General features: G+C 39.5%; 2 protein-coding genes and 1 pseudogene across 8 annotated transcripts in view; 1 reads left to right on the top strand and 2 right to left on the bottom strand.

Annotated features, from left to right (window-relative positions):
* The window catches only part of LOC127451382 (C-Jun-amino-terminal kinase-interacting protein 3-like), a 57,336-nt gene extending 51,779 nt beyond the window's left edge, over window positions 1–5,557 (top strand). For 3 of the 5 annotated variants that reach the window (XM_051716049.1, XM_051716048.1, XM_051716047.1), the window contains 4 exons: window positions 778–816; window positions 1,372–1,533; window positions 4,264–4,413; window positions 4,491–5,557. In XM_051716049.1, the coding sequence (XP_051572009.1) occupies window positions 778–816; window positions 1,372–1,533; window positions 4,264–4,413; window positions 4,491–4,609 (470 nt within the window). In that variant the 3' untranslated portion in view covers window positions 4,610–5,557. The remainder of the gene's footprint in view (window positions 1–777; window positions 817–1,371; window positions 1,534–4,263; window positions 4,414–4,490) is intronic. The other 2 variants (XM_051716051.1, XM_051716050.1) reach the window with 1 other exon arrangement.
* LOC127451383 (nucleoside diphosphate kinase 3-like) lies at window positions 5,024–13,611 on the bottom strand. 3 transcript variants are annotated; one of them, XM_051716055.1, is made up of 6 exons: window positions 13,442–13,584; window positions 13,301–13,363; window positions 11,552–11,682; window positions 11,205–11,306; window positions 10,939–11,051; window positions 5,024–6,328 (listed from the first exon to the last, which is right to left on the bottom strand). In XM_051716055.1, the coding sequence occupies exons 2-6, from the start codon at window positions 13,308–13,310 to the stop codon at window positions 6,211–6,213; spliced, it is 474 nt and encodes a 157-aa protein (XP_051572015.1). In that variant the 5' UTR covers window positions 13,311–13,363; window positions 13,442–13,584; the 3' UTR covers window positions 5,024–6,210. The 3 variants fall into 3 exon arrangements, with proteins under 3 accessions (XP_051572015.1, XP_051572014.1, XP_051572012.1); XM_051716054.1 differs by lacking the exon at window positions 13,301–13,363 and having other exon boundaries at window positions 13,442–13,611; XM_051716052.1 differs by lacking the exons at window positions 13,301–13,363; window positions 13,442–13,584 and adding an exon at window positions 12,875–13,286.
* A 948-nt stretch (window positions 13,612–14,559) lies between these two features.
* On the bottom strand, window positions 14,560–18,186 carry LOC127451513 (28S ribosomal protein S34, mitochondrial-like; annotated as a pseudogene).
* Between the last annotated feature and the right edge of the window lie 2,866 nt (window positions 18,187–21,052).

The raw sequence follows: 21,052 nt of genomic DNA on the forward strand, positions 1-21,052 counted from the left end.
AAGAATAAAAAAAAGGAAACAAGAATGTACAGATTTGTTGGCAAACTTTAATGGGATAGTTCACCCAAAAACAAAAATTCTGTCATTTACTAAATCTCTTGTTGTTCAAATCCTGAATGACTTTCTTACATGTTAAGCAGATTGACAGTCTCAGTCACCATTCATTTTCATTATATGGAAAAAAGATGCAATGAAATTGAACGGTGACTGTGACTAACATACCATCTAACATCTCCTTTTTTTTGTAATGTGGAAGAGTCATAGGAGTTTAGAACAACAAGATGGTGAGTAAACAATGACAGAATTTAAATTTTTTAATTAACTATCCCTTTAAGACATGTACCAAGCCATTTTCGGTTCTTGCAAAACTCTTTTTTTCAAGGCACAATGTCATAAATGTTGGGTGTGTCTGAGGCAGATAATTGAAGCTGATGGAACCTTTTTAGTATTAGCTCCAGTAACATGGAAAGATTTACTTAATACAGTGACTCCTGACAGATGTAAAATATCAAAATCTATTTTAAATTGTATCACATTCCAGTATTACATCAAAAGATGGATCGAGACTGACCCTAGAACTGCCCCTGCGATCCCTCCAGATCATAAACCTTTCGGCAACTGCAACCTTCCATAACTCTTTTAACTTCCCAACAACCTGTGTGCCCCCCTTTTCTCATCTCTTGCTTTACTTCTCTATTTCTTATTGTTTGTTGTAATGTTACCCTCTTTCGCTTTGTCTCATGCTCTCTTGTCCTACCATGTTCCTCCTTCCTGTAGCCGTAGTGCTTCATCGAGGTCAGCTCCTCGGACTGAGGGGTAAGTTTAGAGCGTTACAACTGTAACTTTTATGTCACGTCACGTTTATTTTGGGTATACATGTAATACATTTTCTTGTTTCATTTCTGTTAATTTATGCCATCATTCACTAAACATTTTTTTTTTTCAGTGGTTTTAGCATAGTTTTGTCATGGTTGAACTTGAATTATCTCTTCTTGTTGGCTTGACAAAGATCTTACTGTAAGGTCTGCTAAACCTTCAAACCCCAAGCTTTTAAAAATTTTGAACTTTTAGGCCAGGCTTTGTAAAGCCAACATCAAAGTTTGTCTACAGACGTTATTAACCTAGTTCAGCATTACTGTCTTCATTGTTTATTTTAAGTGTTTTGGTCATAAATGCCATTATGTTTTTGTGTTGTATCTGTATGAATAGCTGTGGTGGGGTTGTAATATGTCTTGCATGCTGTGAAAATCATATTTGTTTTTCTTTTGCAGCACCTGGCACATGTGTACCTTCATTAAGCACGGGCAGTCCCTGTAAGTTTCTGTGATTGGTCACTGAATTGTCTGATTGGTGTTTTCCATATGTTTGCAGCCAATAAGGTGTCACCCACGTCGTCAGGGGGCGTGATCCATGTGTATGCGGATGACAGTAACTCCGAAAAGAGTAGCTTCATACCATACTGCTCCATGGCTCAGGCTCAGCTCTGTTTCCATGGACATCGAGATGCAGTCAAGTTCTTTGTGTCAGTGCCAGGTTAGTGTTCATTTTGAGTTCTCAAATTTTTAGTTTTTAAAGGGGTAATATCATGAGAAGTTAAACTGTCCTTGTTCTTTTGAGATAAAAGAGTTCATTGTACTGTGATAGTACAATAACTTTCAAAAGTATATTATAGCCCATATTAGACCCGACAGCAAACCTGCAGCTGGCAAGCAAGTGCATTTCACGTTCGAGGAGTGTTTACACTTTACATAGAAGGCTTAAAAGGATAGTTCACCCAAAAATGAAATTTCTACATAATATTACTCACCATTATTGTTGTCAAAAAATACCGGTACTTTGGTACCAGGTCAATACTAAAATTTTAAAAAGATGTAACGATGCCAGTGTTTCTGCAGTACCAGTAGTCAGGGGCGCATTAAAGCACAGGCTTATTAGGGCTGAAGCCCAGGGGCCTACAACTCCCATGGGGCCCAGCGGGAGGAGCGCATTTAAACTCTTTCAGCGGGAGACGCGGTTGTTGACATGATGACAGTCCGCAAGTGTTAAAGGTTAGGGATGGGCGGATCAAAGAATTATATGAGTGAATTGTTGCATGGCACCGGAACTATTTTTTCTTCCACTCATCTTGACGCGCAGAAATGCTAAAATACACTAGCAGTCACAGACAGTGCTCACCCTTTCCGTCACAGTGCTCGTTCAAAGAGGGAGCAGTGCTTTCCTGAGGTAATGACAGAAAAACAGCATCTGGAGTTATTCACACTAAGTAATGACAAACCTAGACGTGACATGTATTATAATGGGCTTGTGTGACCATTTATACAGGCTTATTTAAATTCAGAGTTGTTAAAACATTGATAATGATCTTTAATCCTCATCAATAAATTATATCCTTATGAAAACTTTCCATGGATTTACGGTAATAATATTGTATTAACCATGACTAGTAACCACGACTGTAGTAACCATGTTTTTTTTCCCCCTTTTTGGCAGTAACAAAGGTTTTTATACAATTAACCATGGTTTTACTACAGCATTACTGTAGTATCCATATGGTAACTTGGTTTTAGTAATAGTAACCATATAATAATATCTATGGTTAATTATGAGGTTTTATATGTGGAAACATGGAAACTCCACTGACATTGAGAATCATTCCGGTTGTATCAGATGACAAAGCAGAGCCCCAGCCCACTGTAAAGTGCGTATTACATGTTGACTATTTATTTATATAATTAAATCACAGCATTTGCGCTTTAATTACAACTAAACTTTATTTATATCACATTTGAAACAACAGAGTTGACCAAAGTGCTTCAAAGTAATACAATTTAAAACATAACATTTCAAAATGACCACATACACAAACACCAGTAGTACAAACACTCCAAAACTGTGTCCTACATTTCATTTGTCAGACACTAAGACCAGTGTAAAGAGATGAGATTTCAAACGTGACTTAAAAGTCTTCAGTGATCACACTGGGCCATGTCGCGTTTATCCGGACAAGTGAAGCTTCTGGCAAAAAACACATGTCATAATAAAAGCACGATTCATAATAAAAGCTAGATTCCTGAAATTGTGACAGAAATATATTACAACTGTATAGTAAAATGTAATATTCACTGTAATAGTAGTAGTAATAATAATAATAATAATAATAATAATAATTGGGGGGCCTGGGTAGCTCAGCGTGTATTGACACTGACTACCAACCCTGGAGTCACGAGTTCGAATCCAGGGTGTGCTGAGTAACTCCAGCCAGGTCTCTTAAGCAACCAAATTGGTCCGGTTGCTAGGGAGGGTAGAGTCACATGGGGTAACCTCCTCATGGTCGCTATAATGTGGTTCGCTCTCAGTGGGGCACGTGGTGAGTTGTGCATGCACGCGCTTCGTCTCTGTGGTAACGCACTCAACAAGCCATGTGATGAGATGCGCAGATTGACGGTCTCAGACATGGAGGCAACTGAGATTCGTCCTCCGCCACCTGGATTGAGGTGAGTCATGATGCCACCACAAGGACTTAGAGGGCATTGGTAATTGGGCACACCAAATTGGGGAGAAAAGGGAAGAAAATCAAACTACTCACCATCATGTTATTTAAACCTGTATGACTTTCTTCTGCAGAACACAAACGAAGATTTTTAGAAGAATATCTCAGATCTGTAGGTCCATAAATTGCAAGTGAATGGTGACCAGACCTTTGAAGCTCCAAAACTCATATAAAGGCAATATAAACATAATCCATATAACTCAAGTGGTTAAATATATATCTTCAGAAGCAATATGATAGGTGTCGGTGAGAAACAGATCAATATTTAAAGTTTTTTTACTGTAAATCTCCACTTTCACATTTTGATATTGATCTGTTTCTCACCCACACCTATCATATTGCTTCTGAAGATATGGATTTAATCACTGGAGTTGTATGGATTACTTTTATTCTTCCTTTATGTGAGTTTTGGTCACCATTCTGGTCACCATTCACTTGCATTTTATGGACCTACAGAGCTGAAATATTCTTCTAAAAGTCTTTGTGTTCTGCAGAAGAATGTCAGTCATACACATCTGGGATGGCATGAGGGTGAGTAAATTATAAATAATTTTCATTTTTGGGTGAACTATACCTTTTAAAAGCAAACTTTGTTTTGGTGCCAAGAAATTTACTAACATTACAAGTGAACATTGGAAAAAAAATAAAAGAATAATAATTAAAAAGATTTCACATCCAGTTCTGTTAACTCCAAATATCTCATCTTCTTTCAGGAAATGTGTTGGCCACCCTGAATGGTAGTGTGCTGGACAGCCCATCAGAGTCGCAGGGGTCCTCTGCCGTCCCAGCAGACACAGAGGCACAGAGTCTTCAGAATGTGCTGGTGCTGAGTGGAGGAGAGGGTTATATCGACTTCCGAATTGGTGAGAAGCACTCACATTTCTCTCTTATACATCTTAACTGGTCTTCCATTCATTTACTCATTTTCTCTCTTTCTCAGGTGATGGCGAGGATGATGAGACAGAAGTAGATGTTGAAGCCCCTCAGATGAAGCCAGCATTGTCTAAAGCAGAGAAGAGTCATATCATTGTGTGGCAGGTGTCTTATGAACTGGAGTGACATACAAACACCTCCCGCTTGCCCTTTACCGCCCTATAACTCCGCCCCAAAAGACAGAGTATGAAACCTTATCTCTTTCTGTAACTATGCCCCAAAATCTGTACCTAAGCTATGTAACTACTACGGCCTTGTAATTACCCCTTTAAAAGTCCTATATTGACCCCTTAACCTGTATTTTCCAATCCTAAATAACAACCTATACGATCCTTCATTTCACCTTGTAACTTTCCCCTTCCTACAAAAAGACACAAACCACCTGCATCTTATGATTGAATGGCAATTTCAGATGAAATACATGTAAACAACTAAAACCAGTAACCAACTACGATCCTGAAAGAACTACCCAGTTTTTTTTCCAAATACCTGAAGACCCTTACCTTTATGTTCCTCAGCACACAGCTCACTGAATGGTGACAGGAACTCATTGTGTAGGGTTTCAGAGAGAAGCAGCTGGTTGAACTTTACAATTTTGACAAAAACGACTTGTTTGTCCTGACTAGACATGTAGACACAGAACGTAAGAATTATGTAAATACTAGAGTACAGTATGCACTGAAGAAAGCAAAGGAAAAAAAAGTGAATAAGTGAGATGATAAATAAAATGGTCAGAATTTGTTTTGATAATCTAGCACTACCCAAAGGAGTGTTTCAATGCCATTTTAACTCATACTTTAAGTAAATACATAAAGGAAAAAAACATTAAGATAAATGGATTCAAGAACAAAATCACTTTAACCAATTGCAGCTTGTCATTTTTCAATCTCAGTGAGATGTGTGCTGATTGGACCAGGCAACCTCCCCTTGGGATAATGCATGAGGTTGAGGCCTTTTATTGGCTGCAGGTTTGACAGACGGACATCCCGCCCAGTCACCTTGTTTGTAAATCATCACTCTGTGTTCTCTGTGTGGTTAAAGATTAAGTAATAAACATGCTTATGTGCTGAAGAATTCTCTGTCTTACACTCCATAGTTAGTAAGTAAACACTTAAAATTACATAATCCTTGAAAACATGGAAAAGTTTTAGAAAATATTTATTTGTAATGTAAGGTGCCATTTGTTCGAGTTCCAACCAGAGTAAGACAAAACATATGATATTCAAGTCAGTTTTTCATAGCACACTGGCCATTTTTCATTTATTATTGCTTTTCTTTTGAGTGATGATAAAGAAATGTATCTGTTCCATAGTGCATCATGATGACCAGAAACATGCCCTATTCAAAGGTTTGATGTAAAAAATTTAAACAATGTATTTCAAGTGTATGTAAACAAGTAAAATATTAAGAAATTTAAAGTAGTGCATTTAAGATCCCATAAGGGCATGATTTACCTATCCAAACTAGAGTACATGAATATCTGTAGAGATTAAATATATTTTCACCCCCCTCAAGATAGCTTGACCAATAACTAGATTTTAGGGAATCCATTTCCTTGTCAACATAAGTCAAGAATGGCTAGCTTATACTGACGAAGCTGTGAATTATTTTTGGTCTCTTGTAGCAGAGCAGAGTTTACAGGAGCATGTATCATACTGCCAGAGTTATGTTCAGCCACAAAACCTGCATGTTACAATGAGTTTAAAAATGTGTGCATAAAATGGCTTTCAAGTGTAGATCCAGTGCTGACTGCACTCATCCCAGCAGAACAATTCATTTTGCTGGAACCACAGCAAGATCTCTCTCTGCGCACTTTCAAATGAATCACTGCCATGGATAACATTCCTGCACAGCAAGAAAAACAACAGTTGAACAAGTGTTTAGAGCAGGGGTTGACAACTTATGGAGGGGTATTCACTGGCACGCCAGCAACGGCCAGTGAGGACAGATGAGAGTAGATTTTTAATTATATAAATTCCGCACCTGCATTTCAGTTTGCATCTTGATGTAATCCTCAAAATCACGCAGCGTGTTTTCATCAGCTGAATGGGAGGCTAAACAAAAATATACTCAACTGACTCGTGCAGTGCATGCAAGCCATTCGCGCTTCACTTTGGGTAAAACGCGCCCGCGTTGATTCTGAGCGGATGACCGCCTACATTCCGTGTTTCATTTTGCTTTCAGAACAACACGTGATGTATTAAGGAAAACACCACTATTAATCCTTGAGATTTCCAACCCAGCATACAGGTTCACCCTCCTTAAACCATAGTCACAGTAAAAAATACATTAAACGATTAAAAGAGAAAACATGAACCCACATCGTGTGGTTCAAAAACCTGGATCTATTCAAAATATAAATTAAACCTATAACCGAAATAAAGTTTTAGGATTTTGCAGGTGCGATTCACCGAAAAGGGCTAAATAGTTGATCAGCTTGTTATGCGCGAATGGCTTCCACGCGCAGCGCGAGTCTCGTCACACTTTAATAGTGTTTAGTCTCCCATTCAACTGATGAAAACACACTGTCTGATCGTGAGGAAGGATTACATCAAGATGTAGATTTGAATGCAGGTGTGAAAAACTTAAATGAAATAGCCAGCTCCTCTCTCGCTGTTGCTTGCGTGCTAGTGATTACCCAGCTCTGTGTGATTTAGTAAAATGTATGACATCATATAAGAAATATTTAAGATTCCACACAATTTCGTGATCAGTAGGCTAATCAAATAAGCAAATCTGTGACATTAACTTTAACTCGTTTTGTACAAAAGGACAGATTTTCTTTCTTTTTGAAAATTCACATGCAGGATCATGATTATATCATAATCACTGGGTTTTTGCAAAAAAAATTTCACTTAAACTGTTATGCTGATAATATCATTTGTAATTAAAAATAAACGATTAAAATTAGAAAAATGCAAAACATTTTCACAAGTAGACTCAAACTTTGGAAAATCACATACATGCACATGCACATATACATATATATATATATATATACACACACACACACACACACACACACACACACACACACACACACACAGCTCTGGAAATAAATAAGCGACCACAAATGTTTCTTAAATCAGCATCTCTACATGTATGGTAGCCATTCTATTCCAGTGTTTGTTGAATTCCTGCTTGAATCTTTGCACCAGGAGAGGCATAAAGTCACCCAACAGCAATGTGAAAGACTTATGGAAAGCGTGCAAAGACACATGAAAGCTGTGATTGAAAATCAGGGTTATTCCACCAAATATTGATTTCTGAACTCTTCCTATGATAAAACATTAGTATTGTGTTGTTTAAAAATTAATATGAACTTGTTTTCTTTGCATTATTCAAGGTCTGAAAACACGGCATCTTTTTTATTTTGACCAGTGGTCATTTTCTGCAAATAAATGCTCTAAATGACAATATTTTTATTTGGAATTTGGGAGAAATGTTGTCAGTACTTTATAGAATAAAACAAAAAATTTTATTTTACTCAAACACACACACTACCGGTCAAAACTTTTGAAAAACTTGACCGAAATGTTTCCCATGATCTTAAAAATCTTTTGATCTGAAGGTGTATGATTAAATGTTTGAAATTAGTTTTGTAGACAAAAATATAATTGTGCCACCATATTAATTTATTTCATTATAAAACTAAAATGTAATTAAAATTTTTTTTTTTTTTTTTAAATTGATGACTTGGACCAAATAATAAAGAAAAGCAGCCAATAAGTGCCCAACATAGATGGGAACTCCTTCAGTACTGTTCAAATAGCATTCCAGAGTGATACCTCAAGAAGTTGGTTGAGAAAATGTCAAGAGTATATGTATGCAAATTCTAGGCAAAGGGTGACTACTTTGAAGATGCTAAAATATAACACAGTTTATTTTGGATTTTGTTTAGTCACAACATAATTCTCATAGTTCCATTTATGTTATTCCATAGTTTTGATGACTTTACTATTATTCTAAAATGTGAAGAAAAAAAAAATAAGAAAGAATAAGTGTTTCAAAACTTTTGACCAGTAGTGTATTTCAACAGATGAGGTTTAATGAGGAATAATGTTTATTATTATTCACAAGATATGAAGTTGGAGACAATCAATGTATGTTTCCATGGTTGCATTTTTGTTTGCATGCTCTCGCTTTAATTTAGAACACTTTATTTATCTAATCAAACCAACAAAATATATTTATCGCTACGTGATTGTTTTTATTTCACCTCTAGAGGCCACTCTTATACTGTAGAACCAAGTCGTTCTAACTGTAGAATCCTCCAGCGCGGCCCCAGAAGAACACAAAGGAATTAAAAACTATTGCGAATATCGGCATAGATTTTGACAGATAACTGATAGTTCTTAAAGTGCAACTATCAGCACTGATTAATCGCAAAACTGATATATCGGTTTACTTCTACATGTGTTCATGTTAATACCAACAAAAAACAATCAACATTAAACTGTCACTTTAATGGATAAAATGTATCCCAACACAACAAGTTTCAAGCTCACATCCCTACATAAGCAATGTGCAATAACCAATGTGAACCATTTCTTCAGTGGAACATACACAACTGATGTTTCTTGTTATAAACTCAGCAAAAAAAAGAAACGTCCCTTTTTCAGGACACTGTATTTTAAAGAGAATTTTGTAAAAATCCAAATAACTTTACAGATCTTTATTGTAAAGGGTTTAAACAATGTTTTTCATGCTTGTTCAATGAACCATAAACAATTCATGAACATGCACCTGTGGAACGGTCATTAAGACACTAACAGCTTACAGACGGTAGGCAATTAAGGTCACAGTTATAAAAACTTAGGACACTAAACAGACCTTTCTACTGACTCTGAAAAACACCAAAAGAAAGATGCCCAGGGTCCCTGCTCATCTGCGTGAACGTGCCTTAGGCATGCTGCATGGAGGCATTAGGACCGCAGATGTGGCCAGGACAATACATTGCAATGTACGTGCTGTAAGACAGCGCTACAGGGAGACAGGAAGGACAGCTGATCGTCCTCGCAGTGGCAGACTACGTGTAACAACACCTGCACGGGATCGGTACATCCGAATATCACACCTGCGGGACAGGTACAGGATGGCAACAACAACTGCCCGAGTTACACCAGGAATACACAATCCCTCCATCAGTGCTCAGACTATCCGCAATAGGCTGAGAGAGGCTGAACTGAGGGCTTGTAGGCCTTTTGTAAGGCAGGTCCTTACCAGACATCACCAGCAACAACGTCGCCTATGGGCACAAACCCACCTTCGCTGGACCAGACAGGACTGGCAAAAAGTGCTCTTCACTGACGAGTCGTGGTTTTGTCTCACCAAAGGTGATGGTCGGACTCGCGTTTATCGTCGAAGGAATGAGCGTTACACCAAGGCCTGAACTCTGTCTGGAGCGGGATCGTTTTGGAGGTGGAGGTCCGTCATGGTCTGGGGCGGTGTGTCACAGCATCATCGGACTGAGCTTGTTGTCATTGCAGGCAATCTCAATGCTGTGCGTTACAGGGAAGACATCCTCCTCCCTCATGTACCCTTCCTGCAGGCTCATCCTGACATGACACTCCAGCGTGACAATGCCACCAGCCATACTGCTCGTTCTGTGTATGATTTCCTGCAAGACAGGAATGTCAGTGTTCTGCCATGGCCAGCGAAGAGCCCGGATCTCAATCCCATTGAGCACGTCTGGGATCTGTTGTATCAGAGGGTGAGGGCTAGGGCCATTCCCCCCAGAAATGTCTGGGAATCTGCAAGTGCCTTGGTGGAAAAGTGGGGTAACATCTCACAGCAAGAACTGGCAAATCTGGTGCACTCCATGAGGAGGAGATGCACTGCAGTACTTAATGCAGCTGGTAGTCACACCAGATACTGACTGTTACTTTTGATTTTAACCCCCCCCACCCCCTTTGTTCAGGGACACATTATTCAATTTCTGTTAGTCACACGTCTGTGAAACTTGTTCAGTTTATGTCTTAGTTGTTGAATCTTTTTATGTTCATACAAATATTTACACATGTAAAATTTGCTGAAAATAAAAGCAGTTGAAAGTGAGAGGACGTTTCTTTTTTCACTGAGTTTATATATTACACAACTTTTTGGAATGCTTAATTTTGTTTGGTCAATTGCCATTAAATTCGTTGGTATAATGACCACTAAACTGTAATTTTGACCATTGTCCCTTACAGCCAATTTACAACACTGTGCTAGTTTCATGTCTCTCACAACACTTCGCTGTCTCTTCTAACATAATCAACTCATTTGAACTCCAATCAGTATTTCATGTCAATTTATTGATTAATTTGTTAGCTCAGCTTTGCATTAGTGTCCCGATCGCCCTGTCAGGGTTTATTTTGCAATAGTGACAGGCTGACTGTATATCACCCCTTACCTGTATTTTATCAAACATCACTTTAAATGTAGTTTTTACAATATCTGCTACACACACCAACCTGCCCACTTCCATGCAGTAGTCTCCTCTGATAGTCCCTGGGAGAGAGTCTGCTGGGTTTGTCTCTCCAAGCATCTTTCTGGAGGTCTTCACCACATCCAGCCCCTGCCATACCTAGTAAAACGTGCAAAGGCACACACACAAGTATTGGACTGCATGGCATACAGCTACAAGCCTTAAGCTGTTAACATCACATCAGCATAAATGCAGAAATCTGGCAATCTGTGGGCCAAAATGGAGAAAACGCTGTCAACGAGTGTCCCATACCATAGCGACAATGGGTCCGGAGCTCATGTATTTGACCAAGCCATTGTAGAAAGGTTTCTCCCTCAGATCCCAGTAGTGCTGTCTGAGCTGCTCCTCAGATGCCTACACACAAATAAATAAAACTGTGTAAACAAACATGCATAAAATCACCAAAAAAAATAAGATAATAATAATAATAATAATAATATTATTCCCAATGTTTTTATCGAATTGTGTACTTTCTCTACTTGGGACTTAAGGAGAGGTATCTTTCTAGCCATCTGACATATTCTGTGTAAATATTTGTCATTCCCTCAGTGAAAGGCTTATTCAGTGGGAATACACATAGCTGTTTTCAATGCTCTCACCTGCAGAAACTTCATGGCGACCAGTTTGAAGCCCTTGCGTTCAAAGCGGCGGATGATCTCGCCCACCAGTCTGCGCTGAACACCGTCTGGCTTCACTACAATGAACGTGCGCTCGTTCACACCGGTCCATCCTGGCATAAACATACAGAACCACCACCCTTTTCTCTTAAAGGGATAGTTCACCAAAGAAATACAATTATTTCATCGTTTACTCACCCTCTAGACATCCCAGATGTGTATTACTTTCTTCTGCAGAACACAAAGATTTTTAGAAGAATATTTCAGCTCTGTAGGTCCATACAATGCAAGTGAATGGTGGCCAGAACTTTGAATGTCCAAAAAGCACATAAAGGCAGCATAAAAGTAATCCATAAGACTCCAGTGGTTAAATCCATATATTCAGAAGCGATATATAATAGGTGTGGGTGAGAAACAGATCAATATTTAAGTCCTTTTTTACGATCCACTTTCACAATCTTTTATTTTTGCCGATTCACATTCTTCGTTCATAATGCCACCTACTAGGCAGGGAGGAGAATTTATAGTAAAAAAGGACTTAAATATTGATCTGTTCACACCCACACCTATCAAGTCACTTCTGAAGATATAGATATAACCACTGGAGTCTTATGGAATACTTTTATGCTGCATTTATATACTTTTTTGTACATTCACAATTTTGGTACCCATTTACTTGCATTGTATGGACCTACAGAGCTGAAATATTCTTCTAAAAATCTTCGTTTGCGTTCAGAAGAAAGAAAGTCATACACATCTGGGATGGCATTAGGGTGAGTAAATTATGAGAGAATTTTCTATTTTGGGTGAACTATCCCGAACATGCGCGTTACGTGTTTGTTTATAGCAGTAGTCTGGCACACATTAATTAATAAGCAAAATACACGGATCTAACTGTTACAAGTTAGCGTGTGTATGTACTAAAATGTTATATGAAATTATACAGTAATATCACTACAAATATATAGTATAATTTATGTATAACCTTTTACAAATTGCAGAATCATAAACTAATAAATCCTAATAAAAGATAAAGGAAATGCCCTTTTCATATCCTATTAACACCTAAGCTCTAACCATACGCCACAGATCATCTGTTTAGGTTACAAAAATAACCGACGCCGAATGAGAACGAATGCCTAGCATTTAAAATATATTATTTTGTATTCTAATTATAATTTCCCCATAAATCATGTAATTCTATATAATATTGCTTTAATCTCTGTCTGCTCGAGGTCCCTTCGCCATAGTGTCCATGTAAATGAGCTGAGGTTTGCTCGAAAGAGCTGATGTTCTTCTGCATACCAGATCCAATAATCCGCGCTTGTTTTGCCGCCAAATCCGTGTGTTCTATTTGGTCGGACAGTGATCGTTTAGAACCCATTTTGAGTGTAGCCGTCTCGCGCAGTACAGTACACCAACTGGCCAATCACAGTTAAGCATGGCGCAGGCAAACGTTCAAGAGCCAATCGCAGGACCGCAAACTGCACTATTAATAGGATCAAGACTACAATGTTGCAAAAAATGCAATGTGTTCACTCATTTTAAATGATAAATCTCTGGGGTTGGGAATAACCACAAATGCCGTTTCGTAAACATAGTCATTAGTCGACTAGGACCCAAAAAGGCACATTTCTAGGTGGTAACCGAAATGCTTAAATTGATACAAGTTGTTTTTACTTCGTATTCTTTAGCCCTAATGCAGTATCATCGAAAAAACAAGGGCATTACCTGCGTCCATGCCTAGCGCAGTGACTCATACAAGGTCTGGATATTCAGCCTGGCAAACAGCCGCTGGAATGTTTGAGACATTCAATCTCTTTAATGTGAATTAGCAAAAACGACTACAAATACGTTTACGGCGCTACTTACCGGTCTTGAAAACGTTAGCAAATATCGTTAAGAAAAATATTATCATCTTCGAACAGCAAGACGCCCGAACTGTCTCAAGAGTTTTCGGGAGAGACAGGTAGGAGAAGCGCCAGAGGTCGTCTATACCTTTATAACAACTTCCGCGTTTTTAACATAAGAGAGAGCGTAACAGTAAACTAGCGTGTTACGACAGTAAGTCACAATTTGCGGATACCATACAAACCAGTGTGGAGAGCCGTATACTGACATATACCTGTCACAAAATTGTCCGTAGCTTCTCATACATAGTTCACTCCAAAAGTAGAAGATTAGTGGACAGGCGGTCAATTCATTAGGTGATGAGCTGTTCCCTCACAAAAGCAGTTTATTCAGCGTCGGGAAGCATCTCCTCCATAGACATCCATTCAAAAAGAACAGCCTCGCGTTGTAGGCTCCCTATAAAAGGGTTCTGGAAGCGTGCTCGCGATGAGTGTCGCTTGGTGACATGCGCGTGCGTGTGGTACACACTTAGGAAAATGCATGTGCGCACTACTAAAAATTATTTTTTGTATGAATCTTAAGGAAACATTTCTTCTCCCCCCACCCCTCCCCCAAATATATATAAAAAAAAGTATTTTGCATGAAATATTGCGCTAATTTTTAGAACCATATTTTTTTATATATATAAACTTACTGCATAAATTAAAGGCACTACAACAATAATGATGTATAAATACTTGATAGTATTGAGTTATTTAAATCAAAAATATTTTTTCAAATGGGAATTGGGGGGTTAATTGTCGTGAAAATAATGTCTCACTGCAAAAATAACTAAATACATTATATAAAATTCAATTAAATTAATAGTCCTAAAATAGTCCTCTCATTTACTTTACACAAAATATTTTTTTCTTTTGATTTTGGGGTGATATAAGGCATTGTTATGTTCTTGGGCAGATTTTGTGAGATTTCCCCATTTCAATAATTTATAATAAAAAAAAGGGGGGGGGGGAGTACTTATTAAAAAAAAAACTAAAAACCTATTTAAGAAGTTTAAGATCCATTTTTAATAAAAACTCTACAACTGATTGTGGACTTCTGTTAAATAACAATATTAGACCAAATTCAGTTCACCCATTATTTTTAATTCTTAGATATTCAACTGTTGCACATAATGCAAATAACATCATTTTACATTTAACTCATACAATGTAAATAATATTACACAGATATTTTGTCTCTTGACAAAAGGAAAACATAAAAATATGAATACAGTCTTTCCACAGAGAGTTATCCTTTTGGGTTTGGTCACCTGTCCATATGCAATACAGGAACCTCAAATGAGATCATCTCCCCCTCATTAGCCACAAAATTCCAGGAAAATGGATGCAAACTAGACAATATTTTGTTCTCACAAAAATGCCATTAAATACAAACCAGTGCTTACTGCGAGTAGTGCCTAATAAACAAGGAACAGGAGATCAGACAGGTATACCCTCCTTTTTCTTCTTCTCTTCCTAACTCCTGAAGTACTCATTACTGAGCAGCACATCCCGTTTCAATGGAAGAGAGGGCTCTGGAATAGTGCTCACGTCCAAAACCTACTGCTTTCTTGCTGGGACAGGATCACAGCGCGCAGGAGGGGCGGGTATCTTGTATAACGGACAGAGGGCTCAGGGACGTGTTCACAGCGTTTAAAGACCTCTTCCTCATGTTTGGGCACCAGACGCCAGTCATGGTACATCACCTTATCCACCTCACATTCTGTGGTCTCCTCTTTACCTAAAGACACATCTATACATGTTTATTTAGAAAATTTACAAGTAGAATTTATTTAAAACAGAAACGGCAGAATGTTGTCACTCAGATGTGACTGCAAATAACAGATCTGAACCATTGTAAAATACTAGGTCCTGAACATTCGTACAAGTTTTTTTAGTCATTCAAATCTGAACTAAATTTTCCATGAATGTATGCATGATTAATAATAGCACTGTCACAGTTCCTCCACTAGAGATCAGTATCCGTAGTACAATTTAAAAAATTAGCCTTACCTCTAAATGTAAGAACGCCCTATGCTTTCCCATGGTCCATGTTCTAAAGGAGAAAATATCAGAGTCTGAGCTTGCACATAGACTCATATATAAACATTTGCACAAATTATTATTTTGTTATAGAGTAAATGACAATCATCATGATGCAAAAGACAAAAACATACACACACATAGAACTTACTTCTGCTGTATAATCCACCTTTACTTTTGATATTTTCCAATAGCATGGCTCTGTATGCTCATCCAGCCATGACTTGCATGTAAAGAGCCGTGTCTCTCTCTAAACATCTTGCCAAACCAACACTGGCAGCATTTTACCACTGAAGAGCCGTGTCATTTTGTCATAATCCAACACACAGCATTGAGAATCCTGTGGCCGATTCTTCAGCTCCCGGTAGGCCCGGATCTTCCGTGCCATCTCGGCTATGAGCCTCAGACGCTTTTTTTTTTACCATGTTGCCTGAATGACAGATGACGAAAACAAGAAGAGGTTTTAACAAAAGAAGAAAATTATGCAACTATGCAAATCATGGCTCAACACTGAGAATGGGCCAGGGTGTTGAAAACAGTTGATGCTAATTTTGCAGATTTAAACTTGTCAGCAAAGTAAAGTTTAGTCAAAATTGCTAGAACTTGTGATAGTCTTAGAAGCATCAGTAAGGATGGGTAGAAAATTACAAACCAATCATTAATGTTTTGCATCATATAACATTGTTTTCATGCATGAAATATACTGTATACCTAGAAAGAAAACGTACATGTCTGAGATGTCTTTTTAAGAGCGTTTCATCTGGAAAGCATCACATTCCAATTAACATCTGATAAACATCTTAAAAAGAGCAAATTTATATACATTCTAAATTATAAACGTCTCAAAGACATCTGCTGAATGTCCTTTTGAAATCAGAATCTTATAGACTGTAACAAGGTTCTTTGTTGAACGGAGAGAAGCTGGGACCTGGTGAACAACCTACGTCAATCTTTTATTAATGTGACTTTTCAGTCTAAACACAAGTTTGGCTTTTCAGCACAACACACACACTCAGGTCGGACTCTCCGTCTTTATAGCTCTCCCCAGCATTTCTGCAATGAGACACAGCTGTTAATCATCAAGAGTGTACTCAGGTGTGAACCCTTACCACTCTCTCTCTCTCCAGACAAAGCTCAACCACGCCTCCACATACCCCCACCGCCTGACTCAGGCCAGGGAGCCATCCGGCCTGTCCCCCACTTACCCGGAGGGTGAGAACGGCCCATTTGATGGCCAGACATTCCTTTTCAATGGTGCTGTACTTAGTCTCTCTCAGCGATAGCTTGCGAAGAATGTACAGCACCGGCCGCTCCTCCTCCTCCACCACCTGCGAGAGCACTGCCCCCAGTCCCCTGTCCGAAGCATCCGTCTGTAAAACAAATGGGAGAGAGAAATTAGGTTCATGTAAAAGCGGCCCGCCGCACAGTGCAGCTTTCACCTGTGTAAACGCCTGTTGATCCTGCTCTGTCCACTGGACCGGGTCTGGAGCTCCCATTCTAGTGAGATCAGTCGGCGGGCTGGTGACATCTGAATAATTAGACACAACCCTTCTATAGTAGCCAGCCAGCCAGCCTCAGGAACAGTCTCACCTCCTTTTTGGTCTTGGGCAGTTCGCTGTCTTATCAATTTGGGGATGGCACCTGCTCATGACCCAAGTGGAACCCCAGATACCGTACCTCCACCCGTCCAATTGCGCACTTCTTGGGGCTTGCCGTGAGTCCCGCTTGTCGCAGCGACCTCAGAACAGCCCTCAGATGCTGCATGTGCCACTGCCAATCGTTACTGTATATAATGATGTTATCCAGATGCAGCAGCGTAAGCAGTGTGGTCTGAGGACTCGGTCCATAAGGCGCTGAAACATAGCCGGGGCCCCAAACAAACTAAACGGTAGTGTCACGAACTGGTGTAAGCCAAATGGTGTGGAGAAGGCCGTTTTTTTTACGGGACATCGGCGTTAAGGGGACCTGCCAATAACCCTTTGTCAAATCCAGTGTCGAGTAAAAGCGAGCTGTGCCCAACTGATCGAGCATCTCATCAATACGAGGCATTGGGTACGCGTCAAATTTAGACACCGCATTGACTTTCCTTTAATCCACACAGAACCGTACTGACCCATCCCTCTTAGGGACTAAAGCGACCATGCTGGACCAATCACTGTGGGCTTCGGAGGAGAGAGTTATTGTTTTGGGGTGCGGGAATAGGGTGAAAGGAAGGGGTAGGAAGGGAAAAAGGGACAGAGTGAGACGGGGAGTGAGAGAGAGAGTGTGCAGGATCTTCTTCCCTTCAGTACACCGATATATGGTCCTTAGCCAGTTGGATGGCCTCTACCAGTGACGCGGGGCAGTGGCACTGGACCCACTCCACCGTTCCTTTCTGTAGATGATGGATGAATTGCTCCAGCACCACTAGAACGACGACTTCCTCTGCGTCGCGGTCCTCAGCCAACAGCCATTTCCGACAGGCATCACGAAGTTGTTGAGCGAATGCAAACGGGCGGCAATGCTCGTCAAGCTTCAGTGAGCGAAACTGTTGCCGGTGTTGTTCTGGGCTGCGGCCAACCCGCTGCAAAATGGTCTTCTTGAGGTCATCATACACCAGGAGATTAGCCGCCAGCAGATGTTAGGCCGCAAGTTGAGCTTCCCCGGACAACATTGGAAGGAGCCTTGCTGCACACTGTGCATGCGGCCACTTCCAGATCTCTGCAGTTTTTTCAAACAAGTCCAGAAAGGCCTCCGGTTCATCTTCTGCCCCCATTTTCATGAGGGCGACCGGAGGCACGGTGGTGGCTGTGTCCGGGGTCTTCACCTGGCGTAGTAAGCTCCAGATTGCCTGCCGGCCCTTTGCTTGAGCCTGGAGAATCTCGTGGAAGGGACTGGATGACTCTGGCCAACGGCGAGGACTCCATATCGGCGTGCACTTCCTCCAAAAATCCCGGTTTTGGCTCCAGTGTAACAAGGTTCGTTGTTGGGTGGAAAGGAGGAAGCTGGAACCGGGTGAACAATCTATGTAAATCTTTTATTAATGTGACTTTTCAGTCTAAACACACAAGTTTAGCTTTTCAGCACAACACACACACACTCAGGTCCGACTCTCCTCCTCTGGTGTTCTCTCCCACTTTATAGCTCTCCCCAGCATTTCTGCAATGAGACACAGCTGTTAATCATCAAGAGTGCGCTCAGGTGTGAACTTACCGCTCTCTCCCTCTCTCCGGATGAACGTCAGCCACACCCCCACCTGCACATAGACGTATTGCAGATGAGCAAACAATCTAAAAAATGCATCTTCCAGATGTAAACACACACACATCAAATAGACGTCTGGGTCTGTGCTATCAAGGTAGTCGTGGAATTACCTTTTTAGCTGTATAATTTCCACCTATAACTGCAAATTATAATATTTTTACGTAACGATTTTGTTTTTATTGGCACATGTAAAAATACATTTAATTTATCATTTTTTTGTGGGGCCAGTAAACTTACGGTTGACCCCTGGGTAAACTGAAAAAAAAAATAATAATAATTCTTATCCTGCACTGAAAACAACAAATAAAGGATGCATGTTGAAAGTACCATAAACAAAGAACCATGTGTTATTATATAAATGTGTATATAACAGTAATAATTAATATCGCCAAACAACAGTGTTTGCATCTATTTGCAATTAAAGGGGTCATGACATGAGGAATCACATTTTCCTTGATCTTTTGACATATAAAAGGTCATTGTACTGTTAAAACATACTGTAAGTTTCAGAACTCAAAACTTCCTCCTCACTACAAAAAGAGCATTTGTTGAAACCAAGCTGCCAAAACGACTCACTCTTTACTCGTTCTCACACTGTGGTAGACATTTGGATCTGACCACCACTACAACAACACATCAATGCCTACTTTAACTTTAATCACCTTCCTAGCCTGCCCAGTAGCAGTGAGCAGTGAGCAGTGAGATGGCAAGAAGAGAGCAGGGGCACGTTTAGCCCCGACAAAACGTAGCAAAACGTTTATTTAAACTGAAACGGTGGTGCGTTGAACACCCTGTTGTGTTAAGCAAGCGTCGAACTATGGCAGCTGATGTTACCCATTCTTTGCGTTATTTTCGAAGAATTTTCGGAGCCTGATGAAATCAGTTTAAATACGTGTTTTATACTACAAAATACGCTCAATGTTACATTCACTTCCCTTGCCGTCCAGAATAGCAGAGGACATCCCAATCGAGTGAAGGGATATGTGGAAACTGTGGTTCCTAATTATGGTGATCCAACATTTGCCTCGCATTTCAGGATGACAAGGCAAACATTTCTTCTAATGTCTTCAATTGCTGCATACACCAAGCTGCCATGGACACATTTGTAAAGGACTTTAGTTGTATCCATTGTGCGCACTGCCTTTTTAATACGGCGGGGTTTATATACACGTCACTGCTGATTGGGTAACACCTCTGACACACCCACCAAATGAGAGAAAACGTACCTCAAAGCCAGTTTCACACCATTTCGAGGAAACATGTCTTTCAGCCCGGAAACCGTAGCAAAACGGTGCACACCATATTGAGATTGAATGTGCCCCAGGTCAATCGAGAGCAGAGAACCAATCATAACGGTGGCCGTTTACTGTCAAGTCTTAAAGGAGAAACAGCACCAAAACCGAGCGTTTCTGACAGAGGGTCAGAATGAGGGTGGAAAAAGATCATGTTTTACAAATATATGAGTGTTTTTTTGTGCAAAAAACTTTACTAATATTATAAGTGAACCTTAAAGGTACACTGACACGTAGTAGCTTGGATGCAGCATCATTAAAAAAATCAATAGTTTTCAGTTTCAGATGCCATTGTAGAAATTTAGTATTCACAGTCAGCCATGATTACTTTAATCAATGAGTGAAAGTGTCAAATAACAGGACGGTTACTGAGATTAAGCGAGTAGTATTCAGCTGGTCATGTGATTCTCTCATGGCGGCCCCCATGTGTGGACCCTCTCCATGTAGAATAAAACAGCTTTTATAAGGTTACTGATATAACTGGAGTCTTCGTCACATTTTGAGAGTGCTAATGATTTTATACACAAGTTTCACAATTACAATGCATGAGTTAAACTTTTTTAATGTGGAAAAAATTACTGAGTGCACCTTTAAGTAACATTTAAAAATAATAATAAAAAAGGCTTGTCATGACCCCTTTAAGTCTTTATACATTTAATACCAATCCCCTTTTTGATAAATGTCTACTTCGCAACAGAACCTAACTGTCCCAGAGATGAAACAGCCCAGTTAGTTTTATCAACACAAATTAACTTTTCCAGCCAAAACTGAGAATCATTAATGGAACTAGTTAATAATGCTAATTTGCTTTAAGTTCTTGCAAAGCCTGTTCATTGTTAGTAGACAACAGATATTCAGTACAGTTGTTGTTGACTACATTGACCTCTGATGACAAAGGCGTCGTCAGGACAAGTTTGTTGAACAATCACTAAATACAAATGATCAGCTGCGTAGATTTGTGCATATATGTCTCACGTGTTACAAAACGATATATTATGACGTGTAATTTTTGT

This window comes from Myxocyprinus asiaticus, chromosome 14, assembly GCF_019703515.2.
Source record: "Myxocyprinus asiaticus isolate MX2 ecotype Aquarium Trade chromosome 14, UBuf_Myxa_2, whole genome shotgun sequence".
Taxonomy (NCBI): Eukaryota; Metazoa; Chordata; class Actinopteri; order Cypriniformes; family Catostomidae; genus Myxocyprinus; species Myxocyprinus asiaticus.

Excerpts from the sequence above, each read along its gene's own strand:
- LOC127451383 (XM_051716052.1), bottom strand. The coding sequence starts at position 12,953 with ATGGGTTCTAAACGATCACTGTCCGACCAAATAGAACACACGGATTTG. Across the intron at positions 11,307-11,551 it reads TCGCCATGAAGTTTCTGCAG|GCATCTGAGGAGCAGCTCAG; the intron begins GTGAGAGCATTG and ends ATTTGTGTGTAG. Across the intron at positions 11,052-11,204 it reads CCGGACCCATTGTCGCTATG|GTATGGCAGGGGCTGGATGT; the intron begins GTATGGGACACT and ends ACGTTTTACTAG.